General features: G+C 43.6%; 1 protein-coding gene across 1 annotated transcript; it reads left to right on the forward strand.

The window, feature by feature from the left end:
- Positions 1 to 664: 664 nt before the first annotated feature.
- LOC121616222 (matrix-remodeling-associated protein 5-like) lies at positions 665 to 17,575 on the forward strand. The gene is made up of 11 exons (XM_041950925.1): positions 665 to 852; positions 1,004 to 1,133; positions 2,721 to 2,962; positions 4,034 to 4,185; positions 4,983 to 8,593; positions 9,643 to 9,784; positions 10,522 to 10,657; positions 10,972 to 12,189; positions 12,320 to 12,527; positions 13,241 to 13,462; positions 13,620 to 17,575. The coding sequence occupies exons 1-11, from the start codon at positions 665 to 667 to the stop codon at positions 15,804 to 15,806; spliced, it is 8,436 nt and encodes a 2,811-aa protein (XP_041806859.1). The 3' UTR covers positions 15,807 to 17,575.
- Positions 17,576 to 25,289: the final 7,714 nt, after the last annotated feature.

Below are 25,289 nucleotides of genomic sequence, written 5' to 3' on the forward strand. Positions count from 1 at the left end.
CACGCTTCAGTGCGCAATTTACTTAAATTGCGGCTTCAAGTTGAAAAGCCTCTCGCAGCTATGGCTCCACAGTTGGTTTGATGAATATGAATGGTTTAAGTGCCTTTATGCGCGTGTGTGAGATGAGATAAGAGAGAGAGAGAGAGAGAGAGAGAGAGAGAGAGAGAGAACCTCTGTAGGGTCTAATTTTACATCTCTGCTTTATTCTCACTTTGTTGTTAAGTCGTCCTGCGCTTTTCGACACTGATTTATGACTGATTTATATGGTGATATATCTGTCCTTCAATTAAGCCGCTGGGCACGCGCGTGCGCATGGGAGGATAGCCCAAGGTCTGTGTTTTGTTTGAAACAGGTGCAAAGTGTCAGTGTGACTCTAGTGTGGGTCAGAGGGTAAAGAGAGTCATGTGTTGTACAGATTGCAAAGCCCCTTGAGTTAAATTTGTGTGTTTTGGGCTGCATGAACAAAACTAATTTGACTTGTGTGTGCATGTGAGTGTGTGTGTGTGTGTGTGTGTGTGTGTGCCAGGAAGAAAGAGATAGAGAGAGACTCCCATTTGGATTTTGGGACATGTCACTATGCTTCACTTTGCTGCTCTCCATCAGTCTTCGCTTCCCTCTTCTCTTTGGCAGTGATAACCACATTGCGGCTTCTCCTCTTGTGAAGATGTATCGGAGTGTGTGTGTTCCGGTGCCACTGCTGACTCTCCTGGCGCTAACGCTCGCCTTGCCCACGGGCCAGGCCTGTCCCAGGAGCTGTAACTGCTACCAGGCCAGCGAAGTCCACTGCACCTTTCGTTCCCTGCTCATCATACCTCCTGGCCTGCCTGCGCACACACGTCGCATAAACTTAGGGTGAGTGGATGCATGTAAGCACACACAGTTACACCAATAAGATTTTAAGATGAAGCTGCAGTGCAAACACACCCACAGAGTGATGAGCCAACACGGAAACGATCATATCTGTTGACTTAGTGACGTGATTGCAGTTTTTGTGCTCCCGTAGGTTCAACAGCATCAGCAGGATCCATGACAGTTCTCTGGCAGGGCTAAAGAAGGTGGAGCTTCTGATGCTCCACAGCAATGACCTCCAGCATCTTCCAGATGCAGCGTTCAGGGATATGAAATCACTGCAGGTAAACAGGAAGAAGAGCAGCGACAGCATGCACTAGGCCCATCAATATTACAGCACAGGACTGAAAAGAGGCAATTCCATCCAAAATCAAACTTATTGATGCACAGGTAACAGCAGGCGAGCAGGCAGAGATGGACCCTCTGCTTCTTCTTGTTTTACTAGACCAGTCTCCCAGGCAGCTCAGCAACACTGAAAATGTCCTGAACCGTCCTTTGCCAAACCAAACCGCCGTTCTGGATTATAAACCATATGGTTGTTAATGGGGACAATAAACCAGTGTTTCCTAACATATTTAACCTCTGAATGTTGGAGATAAAGGTTTCGTCAGGACACAGATGTGAAAAGCAAGCCTTAAGCAACTCTCCACAAAACTGACTTTAATCCCTGTCCAGCCTCAGGCAGGGAGGACCATGCAGGGGCTCCTGCACGATTTCAAATGTGCTTTGTTGCAGAAAGCTCAGCTCTTAAACTTTCTACATGTGTAGTTTACAGTCTGCGGAGCTACATAACTTTGAGAGATGAATACACTCAAACAGATTTCACGAGTAATCCAGGGATTACCCAGATATATTATATCTGTCAAAAGGATTTGGTACAATTTAGAGAGGATGCTATATTGATAAATGTGTCCAAATCTTGCAGTCATACTGTTAAAAACAAATGGATTCATAATAGGCTCAATTTTACATTTGATCTGTGAAACCAGTATGCAAATTCATGTAAGAGTTTACATAATTCTGTTCACATTTTCAGCACATTTTTCTAATTTCTGTACAACCAATGCATAATTTATGCACCATCATTCTTTTCCCTGCTCGCTGACAGGAAACACACTGGACATTTTAGCAGCAACCTAAGGGCAGAGTTAGCAGTCCGTGTGGAAGTGATATTACTCAACAAGCAATTGTTCCCTTCATCTCCCAGGCAGACGCTGATATATTTGCCATTGTGTGATAATGGGATCCATATTTCCATGTGCTGACATCTTCACGTGCTACATCTGTCAGCAGCTGGAACTCTTCCAGCTAAGTAGCCTCCCTGGAGAGCAGATTTATCATGAGCCTCACAGAAACACAATTTCACAACCTGGTTTTCATGGTGTACATTCTTAAAATGTGCTGGGTTCTCCACACATGACTAGAAAAGCTTTGAGTCTTCTGCTGAGGATAAAAGGCTGAATTTCACATTTGAAGTTGAGGACCCCCAGTGCTAGAATATCCCTTTTCCCTGCTTTGACCTGATAAACTCACAGCATGACCATATCGTCTGGTTATGTGCTATATATTCTCTCAATTTTTGCATATGAGATTGTGTGCTGTTGGAAGTATTTCCTCATATTTTACATACTGAGTACATCCAGTATTTTTGCTTCCAAAGAGTTTTTTCATCCAACTCTCTTCATCCTCATTCCAGCTCCCCTCATACTATGTCATTTGTCATAAATTCAATTTACAGGCATCTGGTGTCCAGTTATCGACTAATGATTATAGCATAGACTTGGTTTGTTCATCAGCCTTGATCTCTAATATCTGATTACCATTCTAGTCCTTCTTTTCTTCCGCTCACTCCACTTCCTCCGCCCCCACAGATATTAAAGCTGAGCTATAACAAGCTGAGAGAGATCTCTTCATCGCTGACCTTCTCTGGCCTGACCTCACTGCTGCGTCTGTACTTGGATCACAACCTCCTCCAGCACATCCACCCCTGGGCCCTGCTCCAGCTGCCTAGCCTCAGGCTGCTACGTCTGCAAGGGAACAGGCTGCATCAGCTGCACCCTCACACTCTGTGCACACTGTCCCTCCTGAATACATATTACTTCTCCACACTCAGGTGAGCTGTAACACTTAAAGGACATAATGTAATAACCACAGTTGGGGAAGTTGTGACATTTGAACGTCTGTTTCTGCTGCGTTTGACACAAATCCAAACTTAATTAATTCATTTTGTAGTTTTTTCTTACATGTGTGATCCTGACAATCAAAAACATAAAAAAAAGAAAACTAAACTGAGTTGAGTTATGACCAAGTAGTGGTGAAATTACCTGCCTGATCTGTTAATAGTGTGATACAGCCCTGATTCCTAAAAAGTTGGGACGCTGTGTAAAACATAAATAAAACAGAATGTGATCATTTGCTGATCCTTTTTCACATTGAAAACACAAGCAAAAAGACAATATATTTAATATTTTACCCCACTAGCTTAATTGATTCTTGTAAATATCTGCTTTTTTGAATTTGATGCCAGCAACACGTTTCAAACAAGTTGGGACAGGAGCAACTGAAGACTGGGAAGGTTGTGGAATGCTCCAAAAACACCTGTTTGGATCATTCCACAGGTAAACAGGTTGATTGGTAACAGGTGATAGTCTCATGACTGAGTATGAAAGGAGCATCCTGGAAAGGCTCAGTCGTTCACAAGCACGGATGGAGCAAAGCTCAACACTTTGTGAACTACAAGTACTACACAGGCTCAGGAACACTTATTAAAACTGTTGTCAGTGAACACAGTTCATTTGCAGCTGACTGTTTCCTGTTTTTATTAATGTTTTACCCAACTTTTTTGGAACAAGTGTTGTAATTGACTTCCCAAAGAAAGCCAGTAGGCTGATGATCCTATCACAGGTGTTTTGACAAATAAACCTCTGATGATAAAGCTGTAGTGTCATCTCTTTACCCTTTTTCTGCTCCACTTGTGTTACTACTGCAGGCTCTGAACATGAAGGTGATGATGGAAATGATTAAAATGATGGATGATTTTCTTACCCCTAACCTGTCACCTCTCAGTGCCCACTCTCACTCTTTCATCCATCCCTCCGTTGCTCTTTGACTTTGATTTAACCTTGGTGCTCTCCCTCCTCCTCATCATCTAAATCTTTTCTTTGCTCTGTTTTCCCTCCCGTAGACACCTCGACCTGTCCAACAACAGTCTCACCACTCTGCCCAGAGAGACCTTAGCGACAGCGCCTCTGCTGGAGAGTCTTGTGCTGCAGGCTAATCCTTGGAGTTGTGACTGTCGGATGAACTGGTTTCTCACTTGGACTCTGGCTCATCCAGGTGACTGAAACGTCTGAAATATTATTTGCTTTCGCTTGTTGTTTTGTCTTCCTGGTGCACATGCTTTCTATGTTGGCCATTTGATGTGGTTTTGAGCCAGTTTAATTCACTCAGAGATGCAAAACTGTGGTAGTTGAGTGACTAAAGGAGAAGAAACAGATATGGAGAAAAGGTGAGAGGGAACATGGGAAACAGAAGACTCATTTGTTGATAATTCCACTCTATCAGTCTAAGAACTATAATATAACATGTCATAACCAGGCTAGAAAAATTGGATAAATGCATCTTCTAATACATCTGGTTTTGTTATCTTGATACCTCTGACATCTCTCCACCTGCTTCTCATCACACGCTCGTCTCTGTTCCCCTACTCATTTTCTGTATCTCTTCCAGTCTGTCTTGTGGCTGTTATTGAGATGTGAAAGAGGGCTGGACCGTGAAATGTGTCTCATTGATATGCCAGACTTAACCTGCCATGACTAATCCATGATGACAGCGCGGATGTGTGCAGGCAGTTGAAATATAGGCTAATGATTGCTGTGTAATAATGAAGTGATGCATATTTCTGATTTATCAGTAGATGAAGTAACCGTAGCTAATTAGTAAGAGATATAAAGGGTAATGAATGCTTAAAAAGAGCTGGCATGACTAATATATGACGCTGCTAATATGTGCAGATAGCTGCAATGGGTGCTAATATGTTTGTATGGTTGCTATGAAATAACACAGTTGATATGCCAGAGATTGTAAGACTCTCTTTTATGACATCATTTTCTCTATCTGTCTTTTTCTTACAGGCTTAATGAAATGTCCCAGTGGTCCTCAGTGTCCAACCTGTGACTCGCCAACTTCCCTTCAAGGACAGGGCTTGCTTGAGCAGACTGACCTGTCGTGCACCTCACCTGTCATCTCCTCCCCTGGAACAGACACACCTTCGGAGACAGAAATCAGTGAAATCCAATCACGTGACACCTTCAGAGAGCCTTTAGGTTTCGCCTCTCTGGGTCTGTCGGACCAACAGGGGAACAGCGTTGATCTGAGTTGTAACATCACTCGTTCTTCCGAGTCCCAGGATATTGCTCCTCCTCCAGATCTCTCCCTGGCCTCCGCTTCTCCTCTCCCCCTTGCTATGTCACTCTCCCTGGAGTGTCCTGTGGCGAGACAGAGCTATGAGACACTTTGGAGGATCTTAGCTTACTACAGCGAGACCGCGGTTCGCCTGGAGAGGGAGATCATGCTGAGCAAAGCCCCGGCACTGGCCTACCGCTACAGACAGGCAGCAGAGACAGATGGATATTATCACACTGGAGTCAAAGCTTCTGTCAAAGCCAGACCACAGTGGTTGCTACAGCCAGCCATTAGCATTCAGCTGAACAGAGCGCAGTCCAACGGACACAAAGTTCAACTTATATACTCAACAAGAGTTTCTGCTTATCCCGACCCTACCTCTCATCCCTCAACATCCTCCCCTACCTCTCAGCCATGGGTGCTGATTTCAACTAATCACACCACCACAGCACTGGCAGCAGCAGCAGGGAGTAAGGTGGAGCTATCCTGCCCTCTTCTGAGTTCTGGTAACCCCACAGTGCAGTGGATTCTCCCAGATGGATCCAAGCTCATCTCCCCCTCCAAAAGCCTAGATGGTAGGCTATGGGCCTCAAACTCTGGTTTACTTCTACACAAAGTGCAGCTCTCAGATGCTGGGATCTACTACTGCATAGCCCGGGCAGGCAGGGATGTAGATGTTCTCCCCCTGCGTCTGGCAGTAGAGGAGTCCTCTGTTCCACCTTCAGGAGAGGAAGTGGGACCTCCTGTCACCGGAACAGTTGGGGAGCCTGTCAGCCTCTCCTGCAAGGCATCTGGCTCACCAGTGCCTCATATGAGTTGGGTGTTACCGGATGGAAACATAGTACGGTGGGGATTAGCTGTATCAGGTGGGCTCACTATACAATCAAATGGGAGTCTTTCCCTGTCTAACCCCTCTAAGAGGGATGCTGGTCATTACCGCTGCATTGCAGTCAACCAGTACGGTAGTGACTCTCTGTCCATGCAGTTGGAATTACACTCTCGACATCCCCCTCCACTGAGGACCTCATTTCCCAGAGGGCCGCAGTCAGCTGCTGGCCGGTCAACCAAGATACGAGCTCCATTATTACATCAAGTGGAGGAAGGATCAGGGGACGAAGAGGAAGAAGAAGAGAGAACACTTATTGGCAGTAGGAAGCTTCCAAGACCTTTCCAACCCTCCCCAAACAGACGTTATCCAATCGGAAAACCCAGAAGACGTGGGCCTATGAGAGAAGGATCCCTGAGAAGAGGTGGAGGGCCTGTTTCGTCCATTGACCAGAGAAGAAACCGCTTTGAGAACAGACACAGAGTTACCACAAACAAACAAAGGATAGACCCTCAGAAGTGGGCTGACCTCCTGGCAAAGATACGACAAAAGACTGCTCACACTAATAGCAGCCAGCCCATCGCGGCAGGGACGCCCACAGCTGAACCGACAGGAAGAGGCAAAGGCGGAGATACAGGAAGACATGAGGGAGATGATGACACAGAGAGAAGTGGAGCCGAGGGAGCAGAAACTGAAGGGTCATCTGTTGATGACACTGATCTACAAGAGGAAGGCCTACAGCCCGTTCGCCCTGTCCTCACAGATACACAACCACACACAGAGACAGAACCAGACACTGAAGCTGACACTGAGACAATGAAAGGGACTGCGAGGACAACAGAAACACCGACAGATATAGAGAACGAGGCGGAGACACATATACAGATATATACATATACAGAGAACGCAGGTTCACCGACAGAGGCAGCGACAAACTCAGAGACGTGGAAGGAGCAGGTCACATCTAAGCCAATCTCAGGAAAAAATGAAATTATGCCTGAACCAGGTGAAGGAGATGAGCGTGAAGCAAACCCCAACCCATCTAGAATCAGGCCTCAAAGACCCTGGCAGGGACTCCTCCCTAATTTGGTTCCAAACTCTCGACCTCAAAACCCTTGGAACTCTCGCAGGAGGATCGGACAGCGTAGACGAATCATGAACAGGACCAGGGGGCGACCTCTGACCCCTCCCCGACCTCTCCCTGACCCAGCATCACAAACTGTGACACCAGACGCTACCACAAATCAAACTGACATGTTGTTGCTGGCGTCAACAACCACATCTCCTGCTATTTCGTTAACAGGGAGAGATCACATGAGGAACGGCGTGGCACAGAATCCTCTGTCTGTCCTGGTTTCTAACACCGTTGTTATCGCCACTTCAAATTCTGCCTCCCCCTCGCTGACTCCCTCTCCCTCCTCTCTCACTTCATCATCCCCCTCTCACACAAATGCACATAAAGACATGATGACTCACTCAGCCAACATCCCAGACGCTGCAGAGTCCACTCTCTTCAGCACACCGACACCAGCACCGGCTCAGCCTGACGCTACGATCGCACAGACGCATGAGCCAGCAGCAGACGGCAGGACGCACACACATGGCGCACAGACGCACGAAGAAACACACTCGCCTTCAGGCAAACATGTCGACAGACCCTCAAGCAAACACGGCGAAGAGCTGGAGAGGAATTTGTTGGATGTACCGTATGCGTGGCACTCCTCCACCTCTCTCTCGCCCACTCTCTCCTTCACTGCTTCCTCCACCGTCCCCACTGCTACCGCTACTGCTGCACCCACTACTGTGAAAATCACAACAACTCCTACAGCTACTCTCAAAAGTACTCATTCTGCTAGCTTTGCAGGAAGCACTGCAAGTACACCTACTACTACTGCTAGTGAGGACACGCTTCCCACAACAACTACAATTACTCCTATTACTGCAAGTCCCATCACATCTACTACATCTAACAATATTATTCCAACATCTAGCACTACCAGAAGTACTACAACTACTCTTACCTCTACTACTACTACTACTACTAGTACCACAACTCCTATTCTTACATCTACTATTCCCACTACTACTACTACAACTAGCCCCTCTATAACTTTTACTACTACTACTACTGCTACTAGTACTACAGTTTCATTCAAAGCTATTCCCATGACTCCTAAACCCACTACTACTACTGCTACAACTACTAAAACTACTACTCCTACCACTACTACCAGAATGACCATGTCAGCCAAAACTTCTCCAACCACCACAAAGGCAGCTACACCCAGTGCACCTTCTACTAACACAACAATGACATCAACAAGTACCACAGCATCATCCAGAGAGAGGCCAAGCGTTGGCCAAGCTGACCCCAGAGGGAGGCCTGTTTCTGGGGCTCCAAACCAGAGCCGACCCCCCACTGACTGGAAGAACCCTGGAGCTAATTCTATTCCAGATTCACACAGCGGCAGGCCACACTGGCCCTCCTCCCCCTCGCTCCCTGCTGCTCCTGGGGTGAGTTCAGATCAATTTAAATAACATAGTATTTCTATTTTGTGGATACTTTTACCCAAAATGGGTCTTAAAGCAGGCACATATATTAAGACAAGAGTAAGAGCCAAGCTCGGACTATAATTTGTTCTTTATTTGTTAATTTAATTGCTAATTTATTTAATGATGCCCTATTTTTCTGCCCCTTGCTTTCAGTCACTCATTCTATTGGTCATTTCTTTAAGTGCACTCTAAAATGTAGTTTGCAGCTCATATATAAAGCTATTTTTCTCTGTTGTCAGCTAAGTGGAACTCAAATTAACATTTCTTTTCTAAGTGAGTGCCGGTGCAGAAAATAACAACACACACACACACAACATCCGACTGCAAGCCCTTGGGCAAAAGCTTAGCAGAAGTGCACAATAGATCTGAAAATAGTCTAATCTGTATCCACATGACCTGCTATTAAGGGATGTTTATGACAATTCTTCAATTTCATGGCTTTCCAGATATTGAGAAGAGATGGGAAGCATTACGTTCCCTAATCAACAGCATTACATGTTTTTGGAGCCTAATCCGAAAAGATTTGAAATAATCAATTGTTAATTAATTTCTAGAGCTCTGTTGACAAGCCTCTGCAGATCAAACCACTGGGTCCACCACCAGTGAATCTAAATCTGGGATCACAGTAATGCTACATTGAATTTGCGGTACTATTCCACAACAATACTTAAAGAAATAAAATAAAATTTTACACAAGAGTTTACATGTGAATGTGAGAACTTCCCTGTTTTAAGTTGCAGAATTAAATTAAATAATTTACCACTGATGTCTAATGGTTTATTCTTACCTCCACACGCACATTTTGATTCATCTTTTTGTTGGTTTTGTTGGTTTCTTCCTGCGAACATTGTTGATGAACATTGTCACTCCAATGCCAAATGATTTGTTGAGTACTTTGTTATGATGCTCTCAGATGTCCTCTACTTATAACTGTTTCTTTAACAGTTATTAATTCTATTAATCATTGCTTTATTTGCCACTGAAATTTGTTTTCTAAATCTTTTTCTTAGGCCCCAGTTTTGAGATCCAGACCCAGGATTGCAGACCCGCACATCAGGACAGTGTCGTTCCCAGCGGAGAGCACTGCAAGGCTGGCTTGTGAAGCTCAAGGAGAGCCGAAACCCTCCATCACGTGGACCAAGGTCGCCACAGGTACAGCTACACACAGTGCAGCAGATATGTGCACATTTATATCAGCATACACAGAAATGCATGTACTGTATATTTGGAGCAAAACACCCTTAAATGCATTAATGTCCAAATCAGGATTCAGTTTTATCTCCAATTTACATTTATGTTAAATATCCACCGGGAGGCTGGTCAAATTTGATTCATAGGCTGTAAAAACTCAGCAAAGTTCTCCAGATTGTTCAGGAAACCCGCTCACTGGAACAGGCTCCAGGGCTGTATTTTTAATTAGGCTGGGAAACACAGAAATGCTTATTTCTCATCCAGGAGTCAGTTATATATGTTTATACTATACCTGTCATTTATATAGTTAAAACCTACAGACTGTACATATAACAAAGGTTTGTTTATACATCCTGAAGTCACAGATTTGAACTTAATCTCAGCTTTACTGCAAACTATTACTGAGTGAATTTTAGGCTGAGGAAATGACCTATTAACGTTCAGTATTACGCACCGGCATGGACACAATGAGCTTTTCTCTCACTTGCCATGTGGGAAAGACATATTGCAAGAAAGTAATGGAACATTTTGTGCACTGCATCACTGACTATACTTCATGCTGTGCCACTCGGCATGTCCCTGATCCTCCTCTGTCTCTTACTCACTCTTTAACCTTCGTTCCCAATTTGTCTCTGTTTTCCCTGCCCTGCCTCCTCACTGCTGCTTTTTCTCTCTCTGTCTGTTTCTCTCTTTCTCAGGAGCGGTGATGTCAATCCACTCCAGGGCTCAGCGTTTTGAGGTCTTGCCAAATGGCACCCTTGTTATCCAGAATGTTCAGCTGCAGGACAGGGGCACGTACATCTGCAGTGCACACAGCTTTCTGGGTCGTGACAGGTGAGACTTCTGATCCCAGTTATGAATATTGATGCACTGTATATTCTGCTAGAATAACCACAGGGCACAATATTTTCAGTATTAATTATGTAGGCCAAAGGAAAGCTGCGATTTAATTAGTTTTATGTATGTTGTGTTGGTATTTTCATGTACAAACACGATTACATACCATATCATGAGTTGCCTTTGGGTATTTCCTAAATGTGTCATGACATTTATTGCTTGTTTTCATTTTATTTGTATATTTGACATGCATGAAATTTGTTTATGTGTTTCCATATTGATTATGTGTGTGCTTTTCTTTTCCATGATAGATTACTAACCACCCTGGAAGTATGGACCCGCCCCCCTCGAATGCAGCTGGCCAGCTATAGAGAAGCTACCATTCATCAGGGTGGAGAGGTGCACTTAGAGTGCCAGGCTGACGGCGTTCCCACCCCTCTGCTCTCTTGGGTTCTGCCTGATCGTTCTGTCCTGACCTCTGCTGCCCCCTCTACCAGCCGCATCACTATGGACACGAATGGAACCCTCCATATCTCAGTAGCTTTGCCGAGTGACAGAGGAGTGTATCGCTGTGTGGCTTCGAATTCAGCAGGTGCTGCCAGCGCCTCTGTGCGTGTCCACGTGTCCTCGCTGCCCCCGGTGATACAGCAACGCAGAGAGGAACACCTGCTGCTGTCTCCAGGGAGGTCTGTTTATGCACACTGCTCTGCCCGAGGTGCCCCGCCACCAACTCTGCGCTGGCGAATCCCAGATGGCACTCTAGTTCGCCCATCCCAGTTTCTCCATGGTAACCTGTTTGTCTTGCCCAATGGGACACTGCATATTCGGAAAGTTGGGCCTAAGGACTCAGGGAATTACGAGTGCACAGCGAGTAATGCTGTTGGAGCCGATAAACGGACAGTGAGGGTGCAACTTGAAAGAGGACCAGAAGGAGACAGAACACAGGGAGGAGCAATAAATGAAGGAGCAAAAGTAGTTGCTACTGAAAAAGCATCTCCTTCATCGTCACTCCATAAAGACAGAACTTTGTCCATCCCTGGCCATCCCTCAAATCCATTCAGCTCCCCTAGACTCTCTCCTCCATTGCCCTTTGATAGATCAAGGACCTTGCCGCTCACCCCCAGCTCTTCTCGCTCATCTTCTCACCCTCACCGACCCAGTTCCACTAACTCGCCTCCTTTAATCAATAAAATCGTCAGTGCCTCCCCAACGCACTCAACCAACATCCACAAAACCAATCTCTCCCCAGCCTCCACAGGGAATACAACTAACACCAAAGTCTCACCCGGCATTGTGAATAACACAAGAGTTACTTCTTCTTCCCCCTCTGACAAAAGCAGAGCCTCCGCTGTGCTGCATCCCTCACCCGTCTCCCCCTTCAGTAGAGCCCGTATCATCTCCACATCACCCTCCATCACCGCCGTCCACTACGGGGAGGCTTTGCAGCTCCACTGCGCTGTAACTGGCAACCCTACACCCATCATCATTTGGAGGACCCCCAGCAGGAAGCTGGTGGATGTGAACTTCAGGTACAGAAAATGTGAAATCAAGGGAAAAAGAGATCACTTAAATTTTGTTGCTTGTATAATTATATGCTATAGAAATTCAGATCTATCTTTTTGTGATTCACGTGTATCTCTGTCTACATTTCAATTTCAGTTTTGACCGACGTCTGAAGGTGCATCCTAATGGCACCCTGTCAGTCCAGGCAGTAACAGAGAAGGATACTGGAGACTACCTCTGCATCGCACGCAACAAGGTCGCAGATGACTATCGCCTCCTACGTGTCTCGGTGGCTTCCAAGCCTGCCAAAATTGAGCCCAAGCAGCCATTCAATCAGATGGTGTTATTTGGCAAACCACTGAAGGTGAGCTATGACATATCATATTTCCATTCTTATCACTGCCCAGTTCCCAATAATGATGTTTATTCAACAAACAAAAAACAACAATCATGGGGTAACTTTAGTATGATAATTATGATGCCATTCGTTTAATCCATTCATCTGATGTTTTGGCATTTTTCTCCATGAGCATTGCCTAAACTTACAACAGTCCATCCTCTACACTTCCACTGTTTTTAGAGCCTTGTTTTTTTTTTTGAGGCACTGATATGTGATGGGAGTCTTTGGTTGTTTTTTTGATCAAAAAGTGCTTCATATTTCTTGACTTGAAAAGAAAAGAAACACCTGTCAGGTTTGTTATGAATGAACGGCCTTCAGGGGATGGTACTTCACACATTAATATTCAACAGCTCACTGAAAAACAATGTCAAGTGGAGTGAAAACAAGAAAGAGGACACAGGATTATTGAGAGAGTATGTTACCCTTAATTTCAAAATTAATTTTAACATTCATGAGCTTTAAAATGTATTTTTTGAATGCATCTCTATGTGTGGTTGCTTAGCAGTGCTTTCTACTGTGAGTTTCTCTCTTAAGGACCTAATTACAGCCTTAAAATGTGTGTATCACTCTTCCTCATAGACAGAGAGTGTTTTAAGAGTTCTCAGAAGTTCAGCTTTCAGCAAATAAAAGCCACAAAAACTTTACAACAATAGAAATAATGGTCTTGCTCCCTGCAGGTGGACTGTCAGGCATCAGGACTGCCTGACCCAGCTGTCCGTTGGAGCCTACCAGATGGAACCATGGTGAACAGCGTGTTGCAGGGGGAAGACAGAGGCGGGCGAGCACGAAGGTTGACTGTGTTTGACAATGGGACGTTACTGGTTCCAGCAGTGGGTATTGGAGAAGAAGGAGAGTATACATGTTATGCTGAGAATCAAGGAGGCCAAGACAGCATGAAGGTGAGAAAAACATTTTCTCCTGGGGAAGATTTAAGAACACTGATTTATTTCATTAATCTAGTATCTAATTTACATATTCACATTACACATAAAATACATAAAATACAGATTCATTCAGTCATTGATTCATTCCTTCATTCAAATTCCATCCTTTAAGGTCAAAGTGAAGGTCATGATGACATCTCCACCAACATTCAGTGATGACAGAAGCTACCACGTCATCAAAGTCCGTCAGGGGGCAACTGCCACAATTCGCTGCCAGGCCACAGGAGATCCCGCCCCGACAGTGACGTGGTTTTCCCCGATAGGCCGCGTCATCCCACGAAGTCTGGGATCCGGATTTTACTCTGAGCGGGTTGTGGTGGTTTCAGGGGGAACACTCGAGGTGCGTCTGGCTCAAAAAATTGACACGGGAAACTACACATGCCGAGCGAGCAACTCAGCTGGGGAGAGGAGCATGGTGGTGGGCCTGGAGGTGGAGGCTTATAACTATGGACAGACTCAGCAGGTGGGAGGAGGAGGTTGGAGTACTACCAATGGTCATAGCAGTAGATCGAGGGACAACATTAATAATGCAGGGAAGGTCCAGTACGGATTTACCAATGGAGTCACAAGCAGGCTTGGTAGCACCAACAACGGCAATAATGGCCATAGTGACAATAATGGCAGGATAAAAAACATTGTACCAAACACTGGCATTAACACACCAACTAGTGGCTTTAATCCTGCCCTTAGAAGTGATAGTCAAAATGGATTCAACAGGCCTGTTAGTGGAATTACAACTCAACTTGGTAGCAGTGTAATCAGTGTTGGGGTGGGCAGGGATATGGGCACTAGTGCAGATAGCATTGGAATAAACAGAAATGGACCTGGCGTAAGTAGTAGTAATAGTGTGCGTAACAGTCACAGCACGGTAAGAGGAGATAGTGTAGAAAGGAATCCTGGGACGAATAATAATGAGGTCATTTCAGGAAAGGTGAGTAATGATGCAAAGACCGGTAGAGACAGTGGCAGGATGAGTGGTATTTCTAGAAATGCTGGAATTTTTAGTGGCAGTGTGTCTAATAATGGAGCTGGTACTGGCTCACTTAGAGGAAGCGGGTTCAGTGGGAGTAGTGGTACCGGAGTGACCAATGATAACAGTAGGAATAGAGGTGGTTCAAGTAGTGCTGGTATAGCTGTGAGTAATGCAGGCACTAAAGACTCCATGAACACAGTTGTGGGTGCGGTAACGACAGTGAAGCAACGAGCAGTGAAAGGCCAAACTGTTCTTTTGCCATGCCCCTCCCAAGGCTCCCCTCCCCCTCGTCTGGCCTGGCTTCTGCCTGGTAATGGCGTGTTGCCAGCTCCTTACTACGGCAGCCGACTCACCGTGCATCGAAACGGCTCTTTGGAGCTGCGAGGCGTGCGGGTGAGTGATGGCGGGACCTTGGTATGTGTGGTTAGAGGTGAGAGAGGAGAGACGAGGATACAGGTGGAGCTGGAGGTCTCTGAGCCACAGGAGGAGGCCCGAGCTCCGCACAGGGCACCGGCTGTGGAAAGACCTGTGCAGGGAAATGCTGGTTTTATTGAGGCGCCTCGCTCATTGGATTCAGATCAGTCCTTAACTTCAAAGACAGTGTTGCCTGAGAAACTTCATCCAAGAATCCCAGCTACTCAAGCGTCTCCACACAGAGGCCCGTCTTTACCTGCTGCGCCTCGCCCAGTTGGCCCTCCACCCCGTTCAGCTGGCCCTGTCTTAGAGCCAGCAGTGAGCACCAGAACAGCCCCCTTGGTGAGCATCATTAACGGAGAGACCCTTCGTCTGCATTGCCCTACTTCTCAAACTCATGGATACAACCAGGGCTCTCTCTCCTGGACCATGCCCAGCGGCAAGGTACTGTCCTGGGGTGAGAGCGGTGACTCAGGCCGATACCTAGTCCATGAGGATGGAACACTAACAGTGCAACAGGCCTCTGTGTACGACCGTGGCACCTACACCTGCAGATCCACCAGTCAAGACTCCTCTTCAGTTTCACTTATCACGGTGCCCGTCATTGTCATCGCCTACCCCCCACGCATCACAACCGGCCCCTCCCCGGTGACCTACACACGGCCCGGGGTTGCTGTTGAGCTGCCGTGCCTGACTATAGCAACACCCCGGGCAACAGTTACTTGGGAAACACCAGACCTGACACAGCTGAGGGTGATGGGTCAGGCTCGTATCTATGGCAACCGCTACCTTAGTCCTCAGGGTTCTTTGGTGATACAGAACCCGACAAGTAGGGATACAGGATTTTACAGGTGCATCGCCAAAAATGTAATCGGAGTGGACAGCAAGGCGACCTACCTGCATGTTATATAATGGGGTGAAGCAAACACAGACACACATACACACACATACACATGGAGCAGAAAGACTCCACCAGTCTTCTGTACTGGCAAATGAACTCCTCTGCTGATAACACCACATGCCCAAAGGAACTGCAAGGCTCCGTGCAGGAGATGCTGTTGAATCTCAGAAAAGACACTACTAATAGTTTGCAGGTATATGTCTCATATATGTATTTTTAATTTGTGACTTTGTTTTCAATACTGTAACGTTTTTGGACCGGGGGTGGCAAGATTTTCTGCAGACTCAGTGTCATGCAGTTTTCACTGCATAAACAAACGTTGTGCCTTGTTGCCTGTGTCATCGGCCTAAAACCCATTTTGAAGTGATGCCCGAGGAAGTCACATAAAATGCACAGCACATTTAAGATGGCTGCACAAATGTAGATGCCCACATCTGAACCCTGTGGACTGTTTCAGGGGGAAAAAACAAAGCTTAGTGCAGTAAGTTTTTGCAACACTTTGTTTCCATGCCTAACATTTAGGTCTGGGAAATATGGAGAAAAAATTTATACTGCACTCCAAAAACGTGTTTTTCGTGGAAAAAACCCTGCAGCCTTTGAGGTCCTCACTTTGCATGAAAACAATTTTAAACGAAAGAGTTGCGAAACCAGGTCAAAATTCTCCTCAGCTGGCATGAAGGCCATTTCAAGAAACTGGCTTGATACAGACCCCCCCAGACATAGACAGTGGTTCAATATAGCACATGAAATATTTGGAATGGAAACAATGACTTATTCTCTAAGAGTGAATGAAGATGAGAACAGAAAATGGGAAAAATGGATTAGGTTTAGAAATGAAGACATTGGCACTGTATAACACTATTGACAGTAATACAAATTATTGCATACAAGTTTTAATAAGCAAACAGAACTGTAAACTGCATTGCTAGTTGTAAAGTGTAACCCCTCTTTGCAGCACTTTAGTCTTTATTGCCTGTATAAATAAAGGCAATAAAGACTAAAGTGCTGAAAAAAAAACTGCTAAGCCAGAAAAAAACAAACAAAAAAAATGTTGGTGATGCTGAAAGACAAGCATGCTTTTGCTTTACTTGGCTTGATAGCTTTATTTAATTACTTCATGTATTCATCCACTAACACTGAACTACAGTATAACACAGTATTTTACTGACTGGGTCACTGAATATTATAGATACAACACGTCATCACACTAGGAGGCTGTCTGTCCCTCACAGCTGTCTACAGGCACATTCATTTCCAAATGTTGCAAACTGGGACTTTCACAAATATACTATATTACCTTTTTAACTATGGAAATACTTTTTGCATTTTTTATTTATAAACTACATATTACAAAAAGGTTGGATTTTGTGGTGCATATGTAGCAAATACTGACAGTAGAAGTGTAGCAGATAGGATGATAGAGGGCGTCAGCATTATGATCCACCCACACACCACCTTCTTCAGGACCTGTTCGTCTCGTGACTTATTTCAAACCTTGACGAATAATGTTCCACCACCACTGACTGTATCCCACACTCTCACAGCACCACTGGGGCAGAATGAGATCCGGTGCAAATCTTGCTGATTATTTTGATTGTATGAATGTGCGTGTGGTTGAAGAGCCTGCCCTCAGCTTGTGCACAAAGCCAGCATAGTTATCATGTTCCTGTTCTTTTTTGTTGTTTTCCTTTTGTCCTTAAATTATTTGTATTGTAAAGACTCTGTTAAGACGTCAGCGTTTTGTCTTGAAGGGAGAAATGATGAATTCTAACTATGTATGTTTGATGTCTCACTAGTCACGATGAAGGCTTGCTATATTTTCAACAGCTTCATTTTCTAAATAAAAATGGAAAAGAACTGAAAGTGTTTACTTGATGAAATGTCAACAGCTGAAGCACAGAAATGTGGGACAGATATACAGAGTGAGTGCTTGTGTGAGTGTGTATAGAGTCAGAGTGAGAAAAGAAAACACCTAGCGGGAGTGCAAGAGCTGGGAACGTCACTTTTCCTTGTGTGTATTATGAGAACAGAAACTCTTTATCCCCAACTCAGCTGTCAAACCAGGAAATGGGGTCTTAACTGTAGATGAGACACATGTTGATGACATCATATGCCTCTCTCTGGGAAATGCAATAAAACTCACAGCAGCCTGCAGAGCAACTCCATGCACCACCCTGCACCCACACCTGCCAAGTGCTGTTTACAGCGTGTATGGTGAGTCCGCTAAATACTCTGTACGAGTGGTGCACTGTGATGGCTCACTATTTTGGCCGTTAGTATTAAAGAAAATAACATCATGTACAGTAAATGATACAAAGGGTGCAACAATGGACGTCAACTGCTGTGGAACTGTCAATCCTAAAGCATCAGAAAAAGCTGGTAAAACTCTTCACTTCAAAAAGGATTTATTACTGAATGTTTCTGCTTTCTGAGCTTCCAGCAGAGATGTCACACCATGCAAACTTTCAACCAGAACTTTTAGGTTGTTTTCCCAGCTGTGAATTGCACTGTGAGGCAACAGTGTCAAAACTGGAGAAGTTTTAGTCCGCATGTGTGGATTTTTATACACAACCCCGATTCCAAGAACAGCTGGGACGCTGAGTGAAACATAAATATAACAGAATGTGATAACTTGCTAATCCCTTTTGACATATACTCAATTGAAAACAGTACAAAGACAATATATTTAGTGTTCTACCTCATCAGCATCATTGGTTTTTGTAAATATCTGCTTAATCTGAATTTGATGCAGCAACAAGTTTTAAATAAGTTGGTACAGGAGCAACAAAAGACTGGAAAAGATGTGGAAAGCTCCAAAAACACCTGTTTGGATCATCCCACAGGTAAACAGGTTGATTGGTAACAGGTGAGAGTATCATGATTGGGTATGAAAGGAGCATCCTGGAAAGGCTCAGTCGTTCACAAGCAAGGATGGAGCGAGGTTCACACTTTGTGAACACATGATTGCAGAGAGGATGTTACTACATGGACTCAGAAACACTTTGTAAAATGATCACATTCAGTTTTTATTTACGTTTTGCACAGTGTCCCTTTTTTGGAAACGAGGTTGTGTGATATTTTGTTATTTTGTGGTGTGATCATACAGCACTGCACACTCAATTAGATTTAAAGTGCAAAACTAGGACACAGCCCAGGACTATCCTTAGCCCTTGAGGCCAAGACCAGTCACTTGGCTAAGAGTTGAAATGCTTAAAGAACAAACAAACAAAAAGTTCATACATTGCAGAGCTGGAACTCATTGATGTGAAGTTGTTCACAGATCAAAGGCAGTGTTAATTAAAACCATTGCAATGCACCACCCATTATTTTGGGCAGTTTGATTTGAGGAGATATAGTGCAGTGGAGCAACATTACAGCTCTGTTTTGTGCTCAACTTTTCATGAAGCCAATTGTTTTCAGTGAAGGCTTTTCATGTTTTGAATTATCTTTTTTTCTAACGTTGGAGCATTCCCATCCATTGTGGCACACCAATTTTATGGTTCCATACTTGTGATCCCTTTCAACAAAATAAATTATTGCTAATCCTTCATTTTTGTGCAGCTGCAAACTTAAAAGCATATAACTAACTAATAAAGAGCATCAAATAGATGTTTTATTTATCATCTATTTCACTTTCACTTCAGCCGTTGACATAAAGAGAACTAAGTGGCTGAATTAGACTGACTGCAAGTATGCAGCAATTGCCTCAACTGTCATACTGACTATGTATAACCTTCTACAGCAGCAGCAGCAATATCAACATTACATAAACTGTGTGTGCACATGCGTTAATGATGCCTTCTGAACCAAACTTATCTGGTGTAGTAAATCAATACAATAACTGTTAATGATCACAAGTCTTCAACGCTTTTCATTTACACTAATGATGGATAGATCCAGCAACAATGCATTAGCCCTGTCACTGTCAGGACTAATGGTGCTTATATCGAATAATGTTGAAACACAGGACAAGCAAAATAATACATGATACATGAAAAGGACTCTGGCCACACGCTCCAGGGGCATTATTAATAAATCAAACAAACTCTACCTGGAAACCCGACTGCACACTTTGTAATACAAAACACACACTGCTGCTACATCTGTTCACATTTTCACATCAATGGTGTCATCACAGATTAGTCATGCCAGCTAAGTCTGGCATATCAACAAGACACATGTCACGGTCCACCCAGCTTTCATGTTTGCATCACAGCAAAAAGACAGACAACAGCTAGTCATCTGGCTCAGTGTGCACTGATTTTTCTGTGTTTAAATAGAAAACAGGCACTACAACTTCTTTCATTTCACTGGAGGCCGGGAAAGCAACTCCACTGTAGTTTGCAGTGAACCGCATGCACTCAGGTGGAAGATTCATTTCAAGATATACCCTGCAACTGATTATCTGCTAAAATTGTAACGTAATCATTGTATTACCGAAGTTCACTGATGTAATTTATACCGTGAAAGTATTCCACCGCCCACTGAGAGGCCTCAGACAGCTTCATTACTTTCACATCTTTAATGTTGCTTTAGAACAACAATACACTTTAGAGTGAAAAACACATTTTGCCTTAACGCCTCATTAGGTTCGCCCATCATGAGTGTGTTTTTTCAATTTTGCTGTTCTATGATATGAAAATTTTAAAAGGGTCTTAAGTCGTTCATTTCACAGTAATAATGATTATATAACTGGAAATAATTGGAAAATTATTCCTGCATGGAAAAGCACTCAGGAAAAGCGCTGCTTTGCACATGACATCTTCCCCCTATGGTTTTCTGATGTATTATATATATATATCAGTTGTTGATCTGCTCTGTATAGCTACTATCTCTTATTTCACTTGTGTAAATTAAAGCGCCTGTCTTCCTATAATAACACATTCAAATAGGCTCGCCGTTATTGATTCGACTTATTTGCCCTCGTATTTATCAAGACAGCAGGCGACTCTTTCTCCTTGGATGTATATTAATCCGTGCAGTAATGAGCTCATGGAAAAAGAAATTAATCTGGAGTGTGTGGGAGGAGGCAGACCTATGCTGTAGCAACTATTTGGATCTCGAGTTGTATGTTCCACCTGAGGCTTCACTCAGCCGTTATCACATAGGTTTCATAGATGCGACTTAATTGGAGCACAGATGGCAAAAATACGAGGTTTAAAGGACCAGTGTGTAGGATTTAGTGCCATCTAGTGGTGAGGTTGCAGAATTAAAAACATGAAATTAGGCACCCAAACGTGAAAAAGTCAGTCTTTGGTTTGTCCGTTCTGGGCTACTGTAGAAACATGGCAGTGCAATATGGGGGACCCTGTAGAAACAAAGAGCTCATTTTGAGGTAACATGATTCATATTTTCAGGTGATTATACACTAAAGAAAAAATACTGTAAATATAATATATCATATTTCTGCCAATAGAGCCCCCTAAAGCTTACACACTGCACCTTTAAAGACAGGATGCAATATGAACCACATGTCTACACATACAGTAAGTACACAGACGAATAAATGTGTGCCTTCCCAAGACAAGTAATAAACACTCACACTTTATTTTTCTGTGGCTGAACAGAGTTTACTCTTTCACCAGCTGTTCAAAAAGGTTTTTAAAGAAGAAAGAAGAGGAAAGACTCAACGCAAAACAACTCTGTCATTAACATACACTCAAAACACATCTCATCACACATACTTCACGCAGTGATATCACCTCTGACCGCACACCATGTTTACACTCGCACTTGAACACATGAAAGGCTCGCGCTAATGTTAAAAATACGTTCGACTCAGTCCAGTTTCATCGGGGATGTGTTTTTGTTGAGTGAAAATAAATCCTCAGGAAGAGTGCTGGGAGAAGAAGGGCTGCGTCTTCATTGCGTATTTGACCTATTTTAACTGTTTTTGAAGTTTGAGTTGAAAAAAAGAAAAAAGTTTTATAAAACAGCAGAAAACTTTGAAAAACTCTGTTATACCCTTTCTCAATAGCACTGGCATAAATTAAAAAGACGGAGATTGCGGCGCACTGACATGTTCAGGATTTATCTGGATCCATCTGAGGAATAATTCATCCAGCCCAGCCCATAATCGGTCTACAAAAACAGCTTAGTGGGAGCTGAGGCCACTTTTCCTCAGTGTTGCTCAGCTCGATCGCATTCAATTCACAAAAAAAAAAGGCAAAATAGTGTTTGAATCCATTTTAAATACACACTGAAGAATGTTAAATGTTTGATGAGCTTGCTTCTGCTTCTTATGTTTGCTATGTTGATTCTGCTTTCATGAAACTGGGACATTGTGTCCGTATTGATTCAATGTCCCAGTTTTTCTAGTGATTATCCTTAAACTGAACTTCATCTTTAAGAGAAATGTGTCAGTGTTTTGGTCAGTCGGGTCCGGCAGATGTTACCGAATCGACATCTGATCCAATCAAAACCAGAGCTCAGTTCAGGATCACTGAGTTCAACGCGGTTCACGTCAGCATTCATTTGAATTCAGCTGAGAGTTAATGACCTCAGCGTCACGTTTTTACGCCAGTGGAGACACGCGGCTACAGTATCCATCGCGAAATACTGCTGAGAGCAGACTTTGGGTGTGTTACGACACATGCAGCAGGTCAGCTGTGCGTGTTTGTGTGGTTTTATACTGTATGTGTCTGCGTCCATCTACTGTATATGTGATAATACTTGCATGTGTGTGTGTGTGTGTGTGTGTGTGTGTGTGTGTGTCCACCTGGTAGGGTGTGTTGGTCAGCTGTTAACGATGCTGTCATGTCAGGGAGTCGCCTTTCTCAGGAGAAAAGGCTGACTCATGGGCTAACTGGCTGGCCTACTTTTACTGGGGCTGGAAAGTGGATCACTGCAGGACACACACACGTACATGCACGCACACACACACACACACACACACACACACACACACACACACACACACACACATGCATACTTGCAGGGGCCCAGTTACTGTGCCCTAAGACCTGCAAACATTGCTCAGGTGCATGAACAAAAGTCACAGTTAAGCCATGGATGACAGAGATTCTTTGGGGAGGGTTAGACAGCTGGTTTGAACAAAGCTTAAGCCAATAGTTTTGTCAGAACCCATAATGAGAGGATATACTATGTTTGTTTGACTTAATTACGATATTTACAGCTACAAGAGTCTTTTCAGCTGTTCCATGTTTGATCTCTGTCTATATTTTTGACCCAGACATCCCAAGCAGCTTAGCTTCACTCAATCACCAGAATCGAAATGGTTTCTCTAATTTATTCTTTTACTTAATCATTTAGTAAATTTAAACACAAGATACTTGTGCTTTATTGCTTTGTTTATGAACCTCAATCAGCACTCCCAAAAGGCTAATGGATAAATAGAAACCTGACAAAAAGTGTTCCGACTGCTAACAGATAATGATCCATCTGCTCAACAGAGGGCTGTTGACTGTTTTCAGCCCCCAAAACTAATTCTGGAATACGAGCATCGGTGTTATGTTTAGGCCCCAAAGAGCAACTCAGGCGTTCCTGCTGTACATTATTTAATTGTCTTCAAACTTGAAAGTCCACTAATTCAAGAGTGGAACAAAAATAAAAAAGAAATAAACATGCAAAATATTTTTCTCCAAGGAAACAAGACACGATCAGGGAACTTTTACTTCTTTATTAAAGCGCGCGTTATCACATCCTTTCACTAGTGTCTTTTAATGTATTATTGTACAATTCCTAAACTAATGGACATATTTGTGAAATCATTAACTGTTTAAAGTGGGGTTGAATTAAAGTCCTAAAGAGCACTATTCAAAATTTATTATTTAAAATGTATTACAATACATCATGATCTCTCAGCATGCAACATGAAATGCAAAATGCCCCATTCTCCATTTGGTCAATATTAATTTTTGGAGTCATGCACGGTTACTGGTAGGAGATAATGGATTCGTATAATGGCTTTATGTGGCTATAAATAGTGCAAAAGAAATTATCTCAACCTCCACTAGTAAGGAACAGAGGTTTAGCTCCACTGAGGGTTTTTCTAGATATTTAAGTTCAAGTACAATCTCTTAACTCAGGAAATGTGAAAGTACATATAAGACTGTTAAAGCTTTACATGAATGAAAACTTTTCCTCTGCGTATGTTGGCTGAATTTGAAACACTATTTAATCAGACATGCTTTGTTGCATCATTATTAAGAAATTCACCACAACAGGCCAAAACAACATACAAATCAGAAACAAAAATGTCAAAGATCCAGATCATTTCCCACAGAAAGCTCAGCTCAGGACGATTTTTCTGCTTATTTATCTTGTTTCTCTTAAACTAAGCCTATATTCCTGTGAAATGGCAACGAGGAGACATGGATTTGGGAAATCCCAGCCCTGAGAAAGACCTCAACAAAGTTCCTCTATAAAAAACCTAAGCAAATTGGAAGTCTTGGATTTATGGAAGGGAAGGGTGCCTGGGAATATTGCAGAGGGGAGTGTCTCTATTGTCTTTATAACTCTGTGATTTAGAAGACAAACTCTTAAACTTTCACCAGATTGAATAAATTCAGTGTCACGCTGGGACCCGGGCCCATTAAAACAAAGTAATGCTTTTGTGTTGTGAGAGAACCCTCGGAAACAAGCCTGCAGAGCAGTTTTGGGTTGATTCATGGCTAAAGAACCGCTGATTTAGTAATTGAAAGTGTCATATTTTGAAAATGTGTCTAACACCCCGGGATGCAAAAACACACACGCACACACACACACTTACACAAACACTCACATGGATAACGCTCTTGGTTTAGAGCAACATTTTCCTCCACATGTACCCAGTAATTATAGACATAAATTGTAGAGCAGCTGTGAGATGACCATTCTTTCAGGGATGACAAGCGGAACACACACACACAAACACTCGCTGTGCACTTTGCGCATATCCTCATTTGCACCCAGAAAAACCCTACAACAACAACAAACAGAGACACACAACCGCTCACACACACTGGCACACACTCATCAGGTGGCAGAGATAATGAGACTCTCTCTATTTTGTAGCAGGTGAGCTCGCCTTAGGTGATCTGGGATGGAACAGATTAGCAGAGGGAATCAAGGAGTGCATGAATAAACACAAGTGTAGAGAGGATTAGCAAAGCAATAAATAGGCAGATGTAAGTTTGCTATGTGTGAAACCAATATGGCTGATTTATGAGACACTCTGGGTCGGTCAGAGGATTCTTGAGCAGAAAACAATAATGCTGGAACAGTCTGAATGGAGGATTATGGGTATGGACAGATGGTTGCATTGGATGGATATTGTAATGAGCTGATGTATGTGCTCATCCCTCTAGGGAAAAGAAACAGATAGGAGGGGTAAGTGGATGTTTGATCAATCAGCATTTGAATGAATGAAAAACAACCTCAGAGAGAGACGGAGGAAGGGAAGAACGCTCAAGACCAGTAAAGACGGTCACAAAGTGCAGAACCACAGCCTGATTTATGAATGTTTGTTTGTATTGTTTGTGAGCGACGTTGCT

The sequence above is a fragment of the Chelmon rostratus genome, chromosome 13, assembly GCF_017976325.1.
Source record: "Chelmon rostratus isolate fCheRos1 chromosome 13, fCheRos1.pri, whole genome shotgun sequence".
NCBI classification, from domain to species: domain Eukaryota; kingdom Metazoa; phylum Chordata; class Actinopteri; order Chaetodontiformes; family Chaetodontidae; genus Chelmon; species Chelmon rostratus.

What these genes read in the sequence shown, in the direction of transcription:
- LOC121616222 (XM_041950925.1), top strand. Translation starts at nt 665, where the DNA reads ATGTATCGGAGTGTGTGTGTTCCGGTGCCACTGCTGACTCTCCTGGCG. An exon ending in TATTACTTCTCCACACTCAG is followed by an intron (nt 2,963 to 4,033) that starts GTGAGCTGTAAC and finishes TCCCTCCCGTAG; the next exon opens with ACACCTCGACCTGTCCAACA. An exon ending in TATTTGGCAAACCACTGAAG is followed by an intron (nt 12,528 to 13,240) that starts GTGAGCTATGAC and finishes TGCTCCCTGCAG; the next exon opens with GTGGACTGTCAGGCATCAGG.